This window comes from Podarcis tiliguerta, assembly GCF_965153285.1.
Source record: "Podarcis tiliguerta genome assembly, chromosome: 12".
Taxonomy (NCBI): Eukaryota; Metazoa; Chordata; class Lepidosauria; order Squamata; family Lacertidae; genus Podarcis; species Podarcis tiliguerta.
In genome coordinates, this window is record NC_139545.1 from 31,332,474 (window position 1) to 31,352,502 (window position 20,029).

General features: G+C 40.2%; 2 protein-coding genes across 11 annotated transcripts in view; one reads left to right on the forward strand and one right to left on the reverse strand.

The window, feature by feature from the left end:
- UMAD1 (UBAP1-MVB12-associated (UMA) domain containing 1) overlaps window positions 1-15,471 on the reverse strand; it is a 38,665-nt gene extending 23,194 nt beyond the window's left edge. For 2 of the 10 annotated variants that reach the window (XR_014503546.1, XM_083405540.1), the window contains exons 1-3: window positions 15,341-15,471; window positions 13,458-13,558; window positions 11,976-12,074 (exon numbers count right to left, since the gene is read on the reverse strand). Coding sequence is in view for 5 of the 10 variants with exons in the window: in XM_083405540.1 (XP_083261666.1) it covers window positions 11,976-12,057 (82 nt within the window). In the remaining 5 variants the exon portion in view is untranslated. Of the gene's footprint in view, window positions 1-11,975; window positions 12,075-13,457; window positions 13,559-14,628; window positions 15,115-15,156; window positions 15,280-15,319 lie in introns of those variants that run through there. The other 8 variants (XR_014503547.1, XM_083405538.1, XR_014503548.1 and 5 more) reach the window with 6 other exon arrangements.
- Window positions 15,472-15,662: 191 nt separating this feature from the next.
- Window positions 15,663-19,723, forward strand: RPA3 (replication protein A3). Its single transcript, XM_083405549.1, has 4 exons — window positions 15,663-15,796; window positions 16,899-16,973; window positions 18,298-18,406; window positions 19,151-19,723. The coding sequence occupies exons 1-4, from the start codon at window positions 15,698-15,700 to the stop codon at window positions 19,225-19,227; spliced, it is 360 nt and encodes a 119-aa protein (XP_083261675.1). The 5' UTR covers window positions 15,663-15,697; the 3' UTR covers window positions 19,228-19,723.
- The last annotated feature ends 306 nt before the right edge of the window (window positions 19,724-20,029 follow it).

Sequence of the window (20,029 nt, forward strand, 5' to 3'; positions counted from 1 at the left end):
GCACAGCACTACCAAGACCCATTGGGGTGGAGTGGTAGAAGGAGACAAACATTAACAAACCAATGTTAACGTATTGCTTTTTTTCCTACTATGGACCTTTTTTTGGTGGTGGTGGGGTTTCCCACATTGCTTATCTACTTCAGCCTCCCTTTATCATCACTTCTTTAGCTCTTAATCATGCTCAGCAACAATGCCAGTCCCCTTGCCAGACACATTGGCTGTGATTCAAAGAGCTACATTAGGGGCGCCCGAGGGCTCAGACGAGACCGGTATAATTTTGCAGGACTTTTTTTCTCTTTGAAGAGCTGACCGCCATGCTATATCAGAAATGGCTTTTTAGAATAGCACTTGAGTTTCAGAAGTGGTTTGCCCCATGGCGTGGGGTGAGGCACTGTCTCAGAAAATGCCCAAAGACCCCCTGGAGATACAGAACTGGGGATGCCCTGCTTTGGATCCCAGGCATTATGTACGGAAAGGAACAGATTACTAACCCATTCTTTCCAGGGTTCTGTAATTTGAGATCTGCAGATAAAGGGTGGTAGACAAATAAAGTAAAATAAAATAAATAAATATTCAGCTCACACCCGGCAGATCCAGCTATTTGCATAGAGACCAAAGTGGTTTACAAGTGCTGGGAACCCTAACTGACCACAGTTCAATAGTGTTGCTTGTTTGAGATATACACCAAAACATTGGGAAATTCTTAACAAAGCCCTTTAGACTTTCAGTTGACACAGTCAGCAGAGATGCAAGGTCATGTCACATAAGGTCTTAGCATGTAGGTCATATGCATGATGAAGCAAGAACAGAGCTTTGGACTTGCATGCCCTTTCTGTACACATACAGAGCTTACAATGGGAACAAAAATCCATGAAGCTCAGTGCTTACAAACCTGGACATCACACATGCAATCCACCCTACCACTGTTGTGTGATTTGGCCTACCCGTGCGGGAATTTCCACTTGTGGCTCCCACTTCACATGCAAGTTTTTCTATTTGGTGAACGAAGACATGCAACCTTAGCATTTCTCCTGAGTGTAACTGCACTTCTTACGCACTAGAACCACATGTGAAACCAGCACTTAAAATAGTGAAGTATAAATATAAACCGACAAATGGCTGAAATCCATAAACAGCCCAAGGACTTGTGCTTACCCAGTGGCTTTTTAATTTTTACTTCTCGAGTGGCAGGTCCCCATCAACAGTCATAAACTGCTTTTGCAGCACTGAGTACTTACCAGAACTAAAAAAAAAACACCTTACTGAAAGCCATTTTGGGTGGAGAAACGAGGTTTGTATGTGTGGTTATTTCAACTGATATTACCAGTCTCTTCATTTCAAGGACTGATACGAAGCTTTAAACAAAGCAAAAGCAAACCAACTTCAGAGGAACTAGTAAATGGCAGACATGCCAACATCTAATACAGAAGTCACCAACCTTTTTGGACCAGTGGGCATATTTCAAATCTTAAGAGTGCTGTGGGTTCTAGTCACAAAATGGCCACTATGGCATATCACAAAGTTAGACAGCCCAGTCATGGTGAAGCTTTTCACATAATTGTATTTCCATGCTAGAAAAGGATGGACCTTTGAATGTCTGCCTACCATACAGCTGTTGAAGACACACGAAATGCCAACCCTAAACCAAAGCCTAAGCTGCTCCATTAAACACAAACAGCACTTTCTTTCTGGGATGGCTAGAGCCTTTTTAAAACAAGCTCAGAGTTGGGGGCTCCTGCCCTGGGGAACCAATGAAGTTTTTCATAGGCATCATGGAGCCTGCTGGGTTGCCTTCAATATACAGTGGTACCATGGGTTAAGTACTTAATTCATAGAATCATAGAGTTGGAAGAGACCACAAGGGTCATCGAGTCCAACCCCCTGCCAAGCAGGAAACAGCATCAGAGCACTCCTGACATATGGCTGTCAAGCCTCTGCTTAAAGACGTCCAAAGAAGGAGACTCCACCACACTCCTTGGCAGCAAATTCATTCTGGAGGTCCATTCTTAACCTGAAACTGTTCTTAACCTGAGACACCACTTTATCTAATGGGGCCTCCTGCTGCCGCTGCGTGGTTTCTGTTCTCATCTTGAAGCAAAGTTCTTAAGCCGAGGTACTATTTCTGGGTTAGCGGAGTCTGTAACCTGAAGCATCTGTAACCCGAGGTACCACTGTAATATATATTGGCTCGTGCATTGCTTCAGTATAAGATGCAAAAATACCTCCTGCATTTTGTTGAACAATACTGTGCTGTTTCCCCATCGTCAGAAATTTACAGTTACTGTACAAAACAAATTGCACCTCTACTGTCCTTTTCTAATTATGCAGCGCTTCTGTTTTAACTTAACCTTTCACACAATGTTTCCCATTCTTTTGTATTTCATGGCAGCCCAATTGAATGAACAAGCATTTGTGTCTAATATTATTTTGCCCTATAGAACAGATCCAACTGCCCTGTTTCCAAGCGAATTATTTACATAACCAACACATGTACAAGATTAAATATAGAGGACTTCTGTTGAAAAGCATTTGGAAACACCAATTATTCCAACATGCAATAGTCAGGACTCTGCTGATATTCCTTCTGCACTGGCTCCCATTTTGCTTTTGAGCTCAGTTCAAAATGTTGGTTATTACTTCTAAAGCCACAAATGCCTTAGGACTAAGTCGCTTGATGTATCTTCTACGATCCTGCCTGCCCACTGATCTATGACGGTATCGTCTGAACTGTTGTTCCTTGTCTCATCACCATCAGAAGTGGTGAAAGGGTCTTCTCAGTTGTGGCTTCGAGGCTTTGAAAGCCTGGCACTGAGAGATCAAATTGGCCTTTAAATACCAGATCAAAAGATTTCTGTTTCGGTAGAACCGGCTGCCTCTTAAATTCTGCTGCTACTTATTTGTTCTGATACTGGAATATCTGTGCTGTTCTTAAGTTTCTTGTAGAATGCCTTGCCATCTCTCTGTTGTTAGCTGCCCTGCGGGTCTCATTCTTGAGCTCGAAAAGGAGGGTTTAAATATTTTAATAATAAATTAAAGAAGGCTTCAGGGATCAACTGTAGGGTGGCGTGTAAAACTGGTATTTTTGGAATATATATCTTAAAACTGGTATTTAAAGCATATCGCAATTCACTTGCAGGTTTTTGTTTTTCTGAAAAATATATAAGATAGATCAAATTACACCAAGCTACTGAGGTGAAGTCCCTTCGGTTTTTAAATTTTAATTCTATCAATATTTAATTGTTTTTTAATTATTGTTTCTTCTGTGTTTTTAGCAATTCTTGTTTTTCTCTATAAGCCGCCGAGTCCCATCAGGGAAAAAGGTGGGGTATAAATAAATATATAACAATAATAATAATTTAAAAGAAATGAGCAACAAATCTGTAGGCCTGCAAATCAAATGGTTGCTTTCTTTCCTCACCTGCCCTTTGAATCAGCTTAACTTGACAACTGTTCATCAAGACTTCTGTCCACAAGTAAAACAGGAATCTAGGAAAGGTTTATATGCTTGCTTTCTCGGGAACTAGATAACCACCAACCAATTCCAAAGGCCAAATATTATAGAAGGGAGGGTCCCCCCCCCCCAAAAAAAATCCACATCCAACACTCTTCTCTTGCTGAACCTGATGTCTTAAAAGAGTTGGCAGTAAAGTGCTGCAGTCAGTTTAATGCTGTGATCACAAGCCAAATCCATAGAACATCATGTGATAAACCGAAAAACAATCTAGAATCCTAGATGAAAGTGCTCAGCCTTCAGTCAGATGCACTATATACTGATCTTTCCAACCTTATGATTGTATTCATGATTTGAGGGAACAGTAAATGAAATCCTCAATATGGGAAGTATTCCTGATACACTATTTATGTTTTGTTATCTATAAGAGTAATGAGGTAGGCCAGAAGTCATTTGCTAGCACATAGTCAATAAACAAAGGATTTTTCTTTTTTGAGTTTTCCCACAAAGTGGTTTTCAACATCAACTTCAGCATTCTTGGATCCTTCCCAATATATACTTGCCCTTCACAAATCCTGAAGCAGTCTACAGCCAGTAGTCTTTCACTCTGCTAAAAAACTGAACTGTACAGGTCAAACACCAACACTGTGCAAGCCTGAACAAGAACAAACTAGTGACTTGGGACTGCAGATGGTTAGAACCCAATTCTGTACCTGACAATGCAGTATTTGGCCAAGGTCATAACTCCTGAAGTTACTGTACACTAGCAAAGCAATGCTTACAATGCTAATCCAGGAAGTCTTCAACATTGCTAGTTGCTGCTAGACAGGGATCCAAAACCAGGTGTCTGTGTAGATTGCAGTGACCCCAATGGCTTGAACTTATAGACCTCAGTGCTGTTATTATTAACCTGTGTGAAACCAATGCTCAGTTGCTATTTAGCAGTGGGGGGAAAGACTGAACTGTCAGAATATCTTTAAGTTTTGGTGACTTTCAAACAGAAGGTGAGTGCGACCCTCTTAAAATAAAATTCAAGGAAATTGGCCAACGTATAGAGACCTATTAACAGAGGCGGGGAAAGGGTTAAAGTTGAAAGAATATGAGGAAGACCTTTTTACAAAGTTGGCTGCATCATAGACAACTAAATGAACAGTGTAAGGAAGACAATAAGAAAGGTTTCAGTTACACAGTTTCAAACTTTCAAAAGAAGTAATTGAGAATGATACGAAATTACTTTTTAAAATGTACAATCTGCTGCTATATTGGGAAACATTGGATGAAATGGTAAAGTCAGCACAAATAAAATGGGCACAGCATGTAGGTCACAATATACAACTTGAAGACTGGGAAAAGATGTGGAAGGTGAATTTAAAATTTACAGATTGTATTTTACTGAAAGAGAATTATATGAAAATGATGTATAGATGGTATATTACACCAGAGAAAGTGGCTAAAATGTATAAAAAGGGATCAAAAACTTGTTGGAAATGTAAAGAAAAAGATGGTACATTTTATCATATGCAAAAAGGTTAGAAATTATTGGGAAATGATATATAATGAATTGAAAAAAAAGTTTAAAAAAACTTTTGTTAAAAAACCAGAAGCATTCCTCCTAGGAATTTTAGATCAAAATATAAAAAAGGAAAATTGGAAATTATTTATGTACGCAACAACAGCGGCAAGAATTACATTAGCACAAGCTTGGAAGACAGAAGAAATACCAACAAAAGAACAAAGGCAAGGGAAACTTATGGAATATGCAGAACTGGCAAAACTAACAGATAACTACATGAAAAAGACAACAAAGACTTTAAAAGAGAATGGGAACCATTTACAATATATATGAAGAGACAATATAATGAACTGGAATCATTGGCAGGGTCTGAGTAAATAATCACAATTGTATATAATAAAAAAATAAGATTATATGTATTGGGGAAATTTTGGGGAAACAATATGCAGGGTGAACAATATGAAAATAAAACAAAATGGGAGTATGAGGGAAATCCAGGGGAGGGAGGAGGAAAATATGGAAAACTGTTAGAGAAATATTGTTAAGAGGATGTATATACAGAAAAACCAATAAATATTTAAAATAAAAAAAATATATATAATTCATCTCCTCCTGGTAGTGCTTGTTTCATGAGGTCATTTGGAGTGTCAGGCTGAATTTGAAAAATGGAAGGTTCTATTTCAATATTGGTGAATCCTACATGATTTTATTGCATTATCACAGTAGCACTTTCATAACAGAAAGTCGAGTGATCATTTTTCCAATTACAGTAGTAGGTGTGTCTTCATATTCTATGCCTCAAGACTCTGAAACAGAGAACAAAAAACCCCCTCATCTTATTTTGAAAAACATTAATTAATACAAAGCTGTCTATTTCTTTAACCATGCCATGTTTCTTTAACCATACCATGCACAAGCTGCATACTGGTACACACAGCTTAAGCTGTCCTCCTTTGATCATCCCTAACTTAAATAACAAAACAAACCACAGAGCAGTTGGCTGAGTGTTAGATCTAAACCAGCACCCATAGTTGGCTTCTCCCAAACAAACCATGATCAGTAAGCCAAGATCAGAGTTAAGCCAGAACTGAGGCATTTGCAGCACAGTTTAAACGCCAATTCTCCATCTAAATCAACTACAGCACGATTATCAACAGAGTTCAAATAGTCAACCTTTGACCAGGGCCCACAGATTTTGGGTGGCCTTGGTAGGCAACTCAAATGCATAGTCATCAGGACTATTATCTGGTGTCCTGCTGAACTCCAGAGCCTCTGAAGCTCCTGCCCAATTCCAATCTCAGAAGAACTCTTCAGAGGGCAAGACAGCCTGAGCCTCCTGAACTTGAAACTAAGAAGAGGCCACTTCTTTGTTTTTCTCTCCTGTCTCCATCAGTCCCTCTTTGTGGCTGTCGTGCAGCTATCACTTCCTTCCTCTTCTCACCCACCAACCAGAAGCAAGCTTCTTCCTCGCCTCTGAAACTTCTGAATTCTAGGAAGCACTCAGTGCTTGGCCTACCTCTGCTGTCCATCCTGGACTAAACATGTACAGTGCAAGGTTGCACTGCTGCCAAGCAGCAGCAGCTCTCCACCAAGAGCTCTCCTTAGCACACATGTGCAGAGAAACAGGGAGAAGGAGGCGTGCATACTTAGCAATGGTTGGTGCCGAGAAGGGAAGGACTGCTCAGTGTACATCCAGCTAAGTGAGTGGATGGCGACTTGTCACATTTTCCAGAGTGGGTAAGGTGTTGTTGCCAGGACTATGTGCAACAAGTAGATTAGTTGACTCCTGTCTTTTTGCATGCATGCATACATGCACGTGCATACACACACGCACATGTTTGCTTATCCCAAGCCACAATGTGTCAAAACAGAAAGGGGCACTTTGCTCAAAGGGCCCCAACCTCAAAGCCTCAGATAATTTGGAGTCCTATTACTAAGTTTTGCATTAGCCTATCAAAACACACTTTAAGCACCTGTAACTGTGTTTGTTGGACCCAAGAGTGGTGCAGGTTTACAAGCACAACTGGATTTATGTACCATCAGCAACTTAAAAACCTTTGTGTTCTCGACAACCAGAATAGGAACACTTTGCAAATGACTACAACATTATCAACCAAATGTGCCAGATGTTCTTTCATAAAGGCTACACCCACTGTATTTACAGAATTGTAAACTATATGATAAGCTGGACCCATGGACGAAACAGCCAGGGGACAGGCAATTGTGCTTCTGAATGGCGATGCCAACATTCAGATATGGTAATATACAAAGTCCAGAGAAAGCTGTACTTAGCATATTCTACTCTTAAGAAACACACCTGCTTATACTACAAAGCATTATGAAGGTCTATTGTTTGGTAACCTAATTCTGTTAATCTGCATAGGAGATGTTGATTGAGCTCATTCAACCAAAACTCAACTGTACTCTTAAGTTAGCCAACTCTCTCTGTTTCTTTTATAGTATTAATAAAGCATGAAGCTGATAGTTACTCATGTTGTTGCATTCAGTTATTTTCCTCTTGTAAAAATATGCAAATTCACTCCTTTGTGTTTTGGGGCTCTCGTGTGACCCTTCAGACTGTACTAATCAGCTCTAGGGGTTTTGGTCCCATTATTTCAAATTTGCTCTCTGGCTGAAAACATCATTCCATTTATGCTTTATATTAAACTTCAGACATACAGATTCTTTAAAAAAAAACAAAAAACCATAGTAGGAGAAAGAGCTAGCTTGGCAATTAATGCTGTATTCAATTTACTTGAGAAGTGCATGAAGCAAGATGCCACCTAATGATGCAAAAGCAATACTGCACTTTGTTTTTGTGTAAAACCAGAACCCAAGAGGATTAGTTTGACTCCACACTGAATGAAGGGGTAGCAATTATCTCCTTATGCGACTAGAAATCAGTGACACTGGAGAGGGTTGTTTTTCAGGTCTCCCTCATCTTCCTTGCCCAGTGAACTCAAACTACAGTAATCAGACGCATGGAGCTTTTAACCCTGTTATTCACAGAACAGGAAAGAGCAAGATTGCCAAAAAAACTCGCACTTCAAAATATAGCTGTTATTATAAAGAAGTGGCAATTGGTAGACAAAAAGTCCCAATCGACTTTTGCATAGAGCAATTGATTAAGGTGGGATGCTTATTAAAAATCTCTCCCCCCCAAGCAATTTTGCAACAAATGCATATTGAGCAGAAACCTGTTGAACAGCATTTGAAATGCTACAAGGAATGAATGCAAGGTTGCTAGAAAGACAAATCAATAAGAATTACCAATAAATAAAACAGTATACACCAGAGGCAACCAACATGATGCCCTCCAATTGTTGTGGACTACAATTCCCATCAACCTCAGTCAACTTGGCCAATGCTCAGGGATGGTGGGAGTTGTAGTTTTCAACACCTAGCAGGCGATACCCCCTTGGCTACCGCTTGTTTACATAATTCCTACCACTTAGAAAGCCACAACCATCTCTAAAAGCCATTCTAACCCCGTATGTTCTATATTGCTTGCCAAGACTTTGAGGACAACATACTTGATCCCAGTTTATTACATCTTTACACAGCGATCCTTTAAGCCCAGCTAGCAGTGCTTATAGTGGACTCAGGCCATGATCTTAAGGCATATGATACTGTAACCTTGTGAAATCTAATCCAAGTCTTGATGTGATCAGCAGCAGGGAACCCTCTGTGTTGTTGCCTTGAGTGCCATAAGGAAATACAGGCAGAATATCAATCAATCAATAACCAGAATTCTTCTCAACTAGAGTTTGCTAACTAACCTCAAATCCTGGTAAGCAGGAAACACTGATGAACACCAGTGCAATAATTAAGCCTGGGTATTTTATTATTATTTGTTATTATTATTTTTAAGATTTCCTAAGGACTCTTCATCATAAAGTTCCAGGGCTGGTTACAACAACAAAACATACAACTATAAAAACAAATAAAACCATTACAATGATAACACACATGAAACCGTTCCAAATGGAAAAGGGCAGTCAGGGCAGAGCCACTGCAAGTATTTCATACACATAACAGCAGCAGCAGCAGTTACCTATGTGGGGCAGCTGTTATTATGTTGAGAGTACGAACAGGGAGAGCCAGGTTCAAATTCCTTCTTAGTCCCAAAGCTCAATGGGTGACCTTGGTCCAGCCTCAGCCTTACCTTCCTCACCTGCACACAGGGCTGTTTTGCAAATAAAGTCTAAGTTGGGAGCAAATGTATGTATGCTGCTCTGAGTACTTTGCAGGAAGGACAGAATGATTATTATTACTACTTATTAATATTGTTGTTATTTATTCACTTTTGAAACACCACCTACATGAGCATCAAGGTGATTTAGAAACATATAATAAAAGCAGCTAAAAGTAATAATAATGAAGCTTGTTAATGCCAGGAGGGCACATCTCTCTTGAATATACATATGATCTTGATATGGTGCCAATTATATAGCATAGGAAAAGTTTTATGGAACTATGGCAAGCAATTTTAGAAGAAGGAACACAATGATAATACACTTGTATAGAATAGTGGTTATTCCTTCTTGCACTGGTCATCCAAGGAAACAGCATTTTTACACACAGTTGCTTCATATTAACATGACTCTAATGCCAGGAAACTTAATGGAGGCTCTCTATCACAGCCTTCAACTCTCACCTAAGAAAGGGCTGAAGAGGGTCCTTCTTCACTGCCATGCATTTTGGGTGAGATGGCCAGGAGAATGCACTTCCAACTTCCATAAAAGCATTTTTAAAATTCTTAGTTTAAAAAGCTGCCATGGCAAACCATGACAGGAATGCAGGCATTCTACTGACCCCCTCACTCAAAATACCTGGCTCCAAAAAAGGACCCTCTCAGCCCTTTCTCTAAGCAAAGTAAGACAGTGAGGAGGAAGTAAAGGCAGTGGCAGAAGATCTTTGCCTCACCAAATGTACAATAATGAGGTTGGGGGGAAGGTCCCCAGGACAGGGGCAGTGCCTCTGTACCCACCACCTGAGACAATGGTCTCAATCTGTTTCATTATTGGGCCAGCCCAAGCCACCAACATGGACAATTTCAGTTGTGACTCTCTCTCTTTTGGTATTTTGTGTTTTTAATCCTTTCTTGTAAACCACCCAGAGGACTTTTGTCATTAGGTGGCATATAGATATTGGAAATAAATAAATAGTGTCACATAGATGACCCCTGATTCTTCCAGTTTATATGAAATTAAATATTATATTTGGGACACCTCAGGAAAACAAAAGGAGAGAAAGATGGGCTCAAGTCAATCTTGTTTGAAGCTTCATTGAATCAGAAAACCCAGTACGTTCAAAATACTATTACAAACGTTCAGCAAGCAAAGTTGAACGCAGGCAACCAATGAAGAACAGCAAGCGTTTCATGCACTTAATTTCATTTAACTATATGGGAAGCAATACTGTTTTCCTCCTTTCTCAGCAAGCTAATAGCTCTGAAAAGTTTCTTCTCCAATACCCTTGAGCACACATACTCTGGTACTAAGCAACTCCTACTGAAAAACAACATGCAGCAAGAAATATTACTACTTAATTCCCCCAGGCAAATGATTGGAATAAATTCCACTCGCGCACTCTCAAGAACAAAAAATCCACAGAGAATTTGGGGCATGCATGACGCAGCGCACAAACCCTCATGGGAAAGAATTCTTAGAACTTCTTAAGTTACTAGCTGACAAGTCTCACATCTAGGATATTTATGAAGAAGGTTGTCATTCCCCCAGAGAGATAATGTAATGCACAAACTAAGAGACAGAAACAACAGAGGAGCTGTTATCCACCCAGGAATGGAAAGACTCACTATCCTGTATCGGTTCCCAATTGCTCCTGATTCTCCTGTGTCCATGACTCAGTTGTCATTCAGGGCTATTGATTAGTCATTTCTATGTCACAAAATCTTTATCGAACTCGGTGTACATTTCCCCATGCACACTATATTTAGGCCTCAAAATAGGATCAAGTAAGCTGAGGAATGCCACAGAAAGACAATAGTCTCATCACAGTAATCCCCCTATGCAAACAGAGGCTCTGCAAGAATCTTATGTCACTCTATTTCTCTTAAGGAGTCAATATTACTGGGATTACACATCCTCCCCCTGACCAGCTGCCCTCCAGGTGTTTTGGACTCCAATTCCCATCACCACCAGCCAAAATGGCCAATGGTTGAAGATGATGAGAGCTGAAGACCAAAAGATCTGGAAGGCACCAAGCTGAAGGAGGCTGCTAACATAACTAGGTCACTCACTGAATGCTGCCTCAGAATAAAGGTCACACCCACTCCATACATTTAAAGCACATGATTTTCCCTGAACAATCTTTAAAACTCTAGTTTACCCCTCCAAGAGCTATGATACCCAATACTCTTCGCAAACTACATTTCCCAGAATTCTTTGGGGAAAGCCATGTGCTTTAAATGCCACAGCAAACTGTATATTAATGCTGGTTCTAAATGTGTTTTGATGAATATTAACTATTGTTTTTAAGCTAGTTTGTTCGCATTTTATCATGGTATTTTTAAATGTTGTAAGCCACTTTGAATCCCAGCTTGGGAGAAAGGTGAAATAGTAAAAGAAAATAAATGCATTCCATGGTGTAGGTGCGATCAAAGACATCTTAAAAAGTGAATATTTTAAAACCAGCGATTGTACCTTACCCTTAAAAACATTTAAATTTTTAAACTGTTACAACCACAGGAAATAGACCTACGACTAAGCTCTTTGTTACTTGTGAGCAGGGAGGGTGGTGCCAAAAATGATGCAAAGGGCCTAAGAGAAATAATGGCAAGGCAGAAATAACATCTATGCTAAGTCTACAGTTTATATTTTCAGTTCATACATGACCACTCGGGGGGGGGCATGGGGCAAGATTAACTTCTTTGAAATTTCTTAGTGAACTGAATGTACTTTAAATATAAAATGGTAACAACCTGTGAAATACCCAGAAAATTTTGTTCAAAATATATGGTTTTTTTAATAAACTCTTAGAATCACTTACCGAGAAAAACAAATCCATCTGCTTCTTTTTCTGTCACCAGTACCTTCTTGGTATCTTGGTTTTTTCGGAAGAAGTTGAACATCTTTTTGAAATACAAGTCTAGAAACAAAAAGGTGAGAAATGGGTCAAGTGATGCTAAAAAAAAAACTTACACAATTCTGGCATCATCAAAATAAACATTATGAAATGCTCTTAACATCAAGTTCTAAGATTAGAGACTTGAGCTGGGGGAGGATCCTGCAGGAGCAAACAGAGAACAGCAGAGAGATACAAGTCAGTTATTCATTATTGCTCAGTTCAAGAAATATGAGTTTATGTACACCCAAGCAGCGTTGGCTGTGTCTCAACCTCTGACACCTGAAAAAATAACTCAAGCACTGGAAAAAGTTAGTCAAGATAATATTATATTTTCCACCATAAAAATATTTTAATCAGCACACCATCTGATTATGTGAAGAGCATATTTACTGTCAAGCGAAATAATTATGTGTGTTACAGAGAAATCGATACTGTGTGATTCCCCAGAGTCAGGACCAGCAGGGCATAACTGAATTTCCATGCTAAACCTAAGGTTGTCTGTGGGGTGGGGTATGGAAGCAAGCAGCAGCAGCAGCAATGACTGCGCTCTTCTCTTTTTATGTTATGCCACCCACCCCATGGCAGGCATTTTGTGGCTGGGGCCTACTGCACCCTCTTGAAAAAGGTTGGCAACCCCTGATTTAACAGGATGACATATTCTAAACCAAGTTAGGTCATGAAATGACCTGTTTTAATTATTTGTTTATTTAAAATCTATTCCACATTATTATAATTATTAAAATTTCAGTACTGCCCTTCATCCAAGGACCTGAGGATGTTTTACAATATAAAGACACAAAAATAGCATAGTAAGAAACAAAACAATACAGTGGTACTTCGGGTTAAGTACTTAATTCGTTCTGGAGGTCCGTTCTTAACCTGAAACTGTTCTTAACCTGAAGCACCACTTTAGCTAATGGGGCCTCCCGCTGCTGCCGCACCACCGGAGCACGATTTCTGTTCTCATCCTGAAGCAAAGTTCTTAACCCGAGGTATTATTTCTGGGTTAGCGGAGTCTGTAACCTGAAGCGTATGTAACCCAAAGTACCACTGTAGTTCTTTTATAAGTAAGGTGGTTCTTAACCTAATAGCTTTCATTCCATGTAACAGTAAGTACGCCTCCTATCACTGCAAGGCTTTCTACTTGCACAATGGAGCTTCCCCACCCCCTTCATCCCCGTGTGCCACCAAAATCTGTTCAGTGGGTTCTCACAACCCTCCAGAGCAGATTTTGAGGGGGTGCACGGGCAGAGCGCATGGGGAAAGTCTTGTTGCACAAACACAAATCCTTGAGCTGATGGAATGAGGGAGTTGGAAACTGCCCCATGACCTTTCACTTCCTACCAGTTCCCAATCTGTTGTGCAGGTATGTCTTTCTCTCTTCCTAAATCCTGCAGTACTTGCCTTTTCACTTTCAGCAGCTCCAAGCATTGACTTCCTTCCAAATGCTTGACTATGAAGTACTCTTCTTGAACTGCAAAGATGTCCTTCCTTTATACACTAGGCTAAAAGGGAGGAAAACACAGAGTTACTAAAGCTCACATGTTAGTATCAGGATTTCAAAACTTCATCTGCAATCACAAAATTTAGATTATATTTAAGAATGAAAGAAAGAGTTCACACTTTCATTTTGATAAACCAGGCCACTAGACTTCTACAAAGCTGCATTAAAGCACAGTAAAAGTCTTACCAAAACTCATAAACTGCAATATTTAGATCGCAAAGCTTTTTGTTATAGGTCTAGGTGTGTTCCAATGCCCAATGGAAATACTCTGGCTTCTGCCCTTTTAAAATAACGCTGAAAATTATTAACAGTCTACATGTCTGTCCTGGGCCCGTTGTTGTTCAACATCTTGAATGAAGGTATGGGGGGGATGCTCAGTCTTGATTGTTTTTTCCAATGGGTCTACCCTGAGTAGGGGTAATATTGGATACAACTCATACACACATATATAGGAACAGTAATACTGAACCTAACTTGTAGGGCTCTTTTAAGGAATAGTGGACTTATGCACATGAAGGTCTTTGAATCCTGAAGGCTGCTTACTGAAACCAATAATTCCCCTAACTTTTGTGGAAGTGTCTTCCTTATCTAGTTAGCAAAGTTTCCTTCAACACTGCACAAAGGGATACAGGTATCTTTGCCTTTGGCAAATAAAAATTGCTTGTAGCCAATCAGCACTGAAAGTTTACAAAAATTGGTTCTTTCTATGGCAAATACAAATGTCTTAGGTAATGGGCATTTTGAGGGCAGATAATTTTTCAAGAAGTAGTTTCTTCAGGTGAACAGTTCATTTACAGGGGCTAACCAGATGCAATAATGTATGACCACCTCCGACACATGATTAAACCTGGCCAATCCCATAACTCACAGTGATCTACTCACATAAACAATGTAATGTTTCAAGACAGAGCACACAGTTGTCTCCAAAACCTACTTCTGCTGCATTCCCCCCCCCCAAAAAAAATACATGTTTCTTGGGATGCAACATTTTAGTTGATTTGCAGATTACAGTATATTAACAAGCAGCAGCTTTGGAAAACAACCAAACTTTTTTTATATACAAGAACTTACAAAAACCACAGATAGCACGTGCCATCTTACGATGAGCATATCCACCCTTGCCTGCCGTGATAAATGAATAAATAATCTAGAAACAGAGAGACTCAATTTCCTGCTTGTTTTGACATATTTGAATTTAACGAATTAATCAATCACCTAAGCCACAAACTACTAATCAACTCAGTTTCTCTGAATGGGATGCCAACCCTTGTTTTCTTCTTGACAACCCTCTATTCTATGGGTCACCAGTTCAGACGTTAGTTCAGACGTTAGTTCAGACACAGAAGACCAGACAGGTAGGCTGTCAAAATTCAACGTCATCCCGTGGCTCTACGCCACTATCTATGGGTAGGACGACCCACCAGCCCCATCTCAAGGAGGACCCAGAAGAGCTCTGCCCCATAAGGTGGGAAAAGCAGTAAAGCGAATTTGTTGGCGCGGGTAGCTCCGCCCACCAGACGTGAGCAGCTGACGTAGGAGCTCCACAACACCCCTCCCCAACTGGCGACGCGCATGCGCGTGTTCCAAATCCGCACGTACATTCTGAATGTTAACGGATATAACCGTCGAAGCGCAAAAAAACAACACCGCCGGCGTTATTCGACGACTGCCCCCGCGCGCCACAAACGAAGGACGAAATAACCCTCGGCCTCGACTTTCCTGTTTTCGCCACGAGCGAGGCCTCCCTGACAGCCGACCCTACCTGCCTGTCTTGAATACGCACCTCCGGCAGCCTTTTCTCCACAACAACCTCCGGTTCCGGGTTCACCTCCCGGCGAATGAACTGAAGTAACCTCGTCGGCTGAGGAAAAACACAGTCTAAGTTAGCTGGCGCGCGCATGCGCAAATACTCCCTAACGCGCGCTCCGCTACACGGAAATGACGTAGAGGCCGCTTGCTTGTAGAACGTTCTGCGAGCGCATTGGAAGGTTTTCACTGGGACCGTCGAACTCTGCGCGCTTCGCCCGTTGCCGTGGTGACCCGCGCGGCGAGCGGAAGTCGAAGTTTCCCGCCAATGTAGCCTGGATAAAAGGCAAAGGGCGGGGGGGAGGCGGCCTTGGTTCAGACGCCCAGTTCCGAAATGGCGGACGTGCTGCAGGGACCCCGGGTACGCGTAGCCACAAATCAGTTGGCGCAGTACATTGGGAAGCCCGTTTGTTTCGTGGGGCGCCTGGAAAAGGTAAGAGTGGCTCCCTTACTCCTCTTCGTCCCCCGGGGGATTTGCCTTGCAGAGCATTGCAGGCCCCTTGGGGTGGTGCATCCGCAATGCCCATGGTATCCCTCGCTTAGCTCCAGACAAACTTTCGCCAAAGGCTCCTGCTCTTTAATGTTGCCGTTTGTGAGACAGCTGAAGTCGAGGCTCATTTGTCATCCTTTATTTAAAAACAAAACATTTATCTCTTGTTTGGTTTGCAGTATGAACACATTAAGTATTGTATATATGTTGTTAGTTTTACATAGTGATTGTTGATTATACACAACAAACATAACAATTCCACACAATTCAACAAAAAAGAAAGAGGTTGTCTCGAAGCTTCTGACCTCCCTCACTCCATGAGTTCCATTTCTAAAATTTTGTTCCTGCTTCTTTTACTGTAACGTAATCTATTATAAATCCATAGTATCCAAAGTTTGTGTTACTTTACAAGTGTTAATGTATTCCTGCTAGTGATTTCAACTGTTTACAGTGGGAACACATTAAATATACACAGGAGGGGTGGTATAGAAAATTATTCATAGGATATTTAGCAAATGAAGTTTATTATATTGGTACCCTGCTTTGGATAACTGCAAAAACTCAAGGCAATTACAACCCCAATACCCCCCAAAAAATTACAAGTGAGAGGAAGCAACAGGAGGAGAGTGGAAGTATATATCCTTATTTTGTATATATTACCTTGAATCTGTTTGGTTTTTAGGTTTGCTTGATGTTGCCATTTATTTTCTCCCTCTTAATATTGTTATTGCAGATGTAGCTCCCATGGGGCTCTGTTACGGATATGCAATTCATTTTAGTAGAGCAATTAAATCTCTCCATCACCATTATTAAATGAGATGTTGCAAATTTTTTTTAAAAAATTTGCTTTTCCTTCCTGGAATGTGACTTGCATTTTTACAGGCTGCCATGTACAGTTTTAAAGCATGCAGTTATGCCCACATGTAGATGGAGTATTACCTGAGTGCTTCAGTATTTCCTACAAAAGACTGACATAGTGGTGTTGATAGGCAGGTGCAGCAGGCTAAAAGTGCCTTTAAAATGAGTGTTTTGAAATTTTATTTAGATTCATCCATCTGGGAAATTTTTCTTCCTATCTGATGGAGAAGGAAAAAATGCAACCGTGGAACTGGACACACCTGTAAGTATGCCTTGTCTTTTGGAAGATTTCATAATTCTTACGCTTAACAGTTTTTGCTGGTGTTGAGCATAAAAAGGTAAAGGTACCCTTGCCCATATGGGCCAGTCGTGACCGACTCTAGGGTTGCGCGCTCATCTCGCTCAAGAGGCCGGGAGCCGGCGCCGTCCGAAGACACTTCCGGGTCACGTGGCGAGCGTGACGAAGCTGCAGCTGGCGAGCCAGCACCAGCGCCGCACATGGAAACGCCGTTTACCTTCCCGCTATAAAGCGGTACCTATTTATCTACTTGCACTTAAGGGTGCTTTCGAACTGGGCAGGAGCTGGAATCGAATGATGGGAGCTCACCCCCCGTGGGGAGTCGAACCGCTGGCCGTACGATCAGCAAGTCCTATACAGTGGCTTTAATTGTAGAAGCGGAGTTGACCTGAACAGTCTTTGTGTTGCTGGTATAGCAGTTCCATATATAAGGGCTTCAAGTTCTAAACCTCAGCTAGATAAAGGAACTTACGTAGTTCTTGTATTAGCCCAGTAACAAGAATAAGCACTACTGCATTTACAACTGCCCCATCAAGTTACGTACCTGAAGACTATAGAAGCATCTTCTTAGACTGAACAGTGTGCTGATTATATTTTTATATTCTTACTCTTCCGCTTTGCATAACTCCCCTGCCCCATAGGTTTGTCTGGGATTGTTTGTTGCTCACTCCTAAGCCATATATATAAGTTTAGAATCAAATGCAGCAGCCTGCTAGTGCTACAGATATTCAACTAACATAACCTCTGCTTTTCTGTGCTGTACAGCACTGATGCTTCTGCTTGGTGCAACAAAAATAACTTCCACACCAACAAACTCCTTTGTCTTATGTTTGATCTTGCCTATTCTTCACAGTCATCTGTACATCATTTGTATAGGGTTATCAGTGTGTGCGTGTGCATGCATGCTCACATGAACAGCAAAATTCAGGTGAATTTACTGGGGTGGGTCAGGCAAGACAAAAGGCTTGAATGGGCTGTGTTTGTCACAGATTCCCAAAATATGTGATGTAGTTAAGCTAGGTGGATGTTTGAGAGAATAGATAACCTCACCTTTACTTGGAATGAACTTCACTTTCTTGAACATTCTTAAGTAATTCTTTAAAGTGTTTTCTGGTAAGGTGTTAATGTAAAATAGAGAGCCAAGTTTAGTGAGTTGTAATTTCAATTCATAAGTGCTATGTTGGAACATAAAGTGAACTCCCAGAAACGTGGTGGGTGGGGGAGGTGTAAAACTGATTGTTGGTAAAATTCTTAATAAAGACATTTACTTGTTCATCTGCTATTGCAGCTTGAAGAAGAGATCTCTGGGGTCATTGAGGTAGCAGGAAGAGTTACAAATCAAGTAAACATAATGTGTGCATCATATACCCAGTTCAGAGAAGATAAAAACGCATTTGGTAAGTAAATTATTTCCTCCCTCATTGCAAATTGCAGTTTTTCAATACTTTTGAATAAGCTTCTGGCACTCTTGATTAACAAGTTTCTTTCAATAATGGTCAGTTCTTATCTACTATTTTCCCACATGGAAGTTATGTTTGGCATGATACCCAAAGAAGTAGATGCACAAAATACATTTTCAGAAATTAAAATCCCATGTAGATACAGTGGTACCTCGGGTTAAGAACTTAATTCATTTTGGAGGTCCATTCTTAACCTGAAACTATTCTTAACTTGAAGCACCACTTTAGTTAATGGGGCCTCCTGCTGCCGCTGTGCCGCCACTTGCGATGACAGCTTCATGGACATAGATCAAGTTGTCATTCCTGTCTGTTCAAAACACTGAACTTGGTATATATCTAGCCAGATAGGATAATTCTGTTATTGATGTATTAAATCTGTTATATAGCCTCTTCTATCCAATATAGTTATTGCTCTTACAGAGGGAGAGCTGTTGTGGATACATTTACAAATCTGAGCTTTCGTCAATTGGATTTTTATCAAATTAATCCCTGTTCACATTCAGGCAAGATACTGGTTAAAGCAACCCCTTGAAATATTTTTAACCTTCCTGACTTTGGAATTGAGTATATGTTTCTTTAAGAATGAGATGCACATTATAGTTAGCGTTGTCTTAGGTAGTATTGTATAAATAGGATAGTTCACCTGCACTAATGTTTTTTAATGTTATATTCTTCTTTCAGATTTAGCACTATATAATGAAGCTCTGAAAATTATCCATGAATTTCCTGACTACTACCCTTTTAGTACTAATGAATGATTGGTACTTTTTGTTACAACTTAAGAGTGGACAATTTGGTGATGCTTACTGAACAGAACTGTTCAAGAATCTCTGTATGAAATAATCTTGCTTAAAGTGTACTTGAGACTGTCTGCTACGCCAGCAATATAGTACATAATCTAGAAGTTCATGCATTTGTATCCTAAATGGCGATGCTGTCCTGAGGACAAAAAACCTGTGTCTAGTGAGAGACAGTATTTCACAATAGATAAGCATTTTAATGTTAAGCTGTCACTCAGGTAACCATCTTAAATACATAACACAGTGCTTATTTTTATTTTATTTTTAGGTGATCTTTTGTACATGAAAAGTATCAGAGAAATCAGTGTATTAAATAAAATGCAAACTATCATAATATTGATTACATCTAAACTAAAACGTGTTTGGTTTTATTCTAAGTCTTAATTGGCGCTTTAGTCGCCTTGCCTAACCAGCATGTTATAGCAGTTCAACAATAAACACCATTTATGTAGTAGTTCTTGTTTGAAGAATGATTCATACCAAATATCTGTTCTTTACAAGGTAGTTGGAATATTATTGTAAAGCAGGACTCCTGGGGGTTTTTTGGAGGGGGGGCACCATAAATCAAAGCCTATTTTTTCAATGTAGATTTACTATAAAAGTAAACACTTTGAATGTTGGAGCTTCCCTGTTTACTTTTAACACCCAATACTGCCTGGTGCTGAAATCAGAACACAATACTACAAAATCTGGTACTAGTATCTACCGGGACTATTGCAGCATCACCTGTATGAAGGTCATGAAACATTCAGCTTAATCA

Coding starts and splice junctions, on each gene's coding strand:
- RPA3 (XM_083405549.1), top strand. CDS start 15,698: ATGGCGGACGTGCTGCAGGGACCCCGGGTACGCGTAGCCACAAATCAG. Junction 15,797..16,898: donor TCGTGGGGCGCCTGGAAAAG/GTAAGAGTGGCT, acceptor AATTTTATTTAG/ATTCATCCATCTGGGAAATT. Junction 18,407..19,150: donor AGAAGATAAAAACGCATTTG/GTAAGTAAATTA, acceptor TTCTTCTTTCAG/ATTTAGCACTATATAATGAA.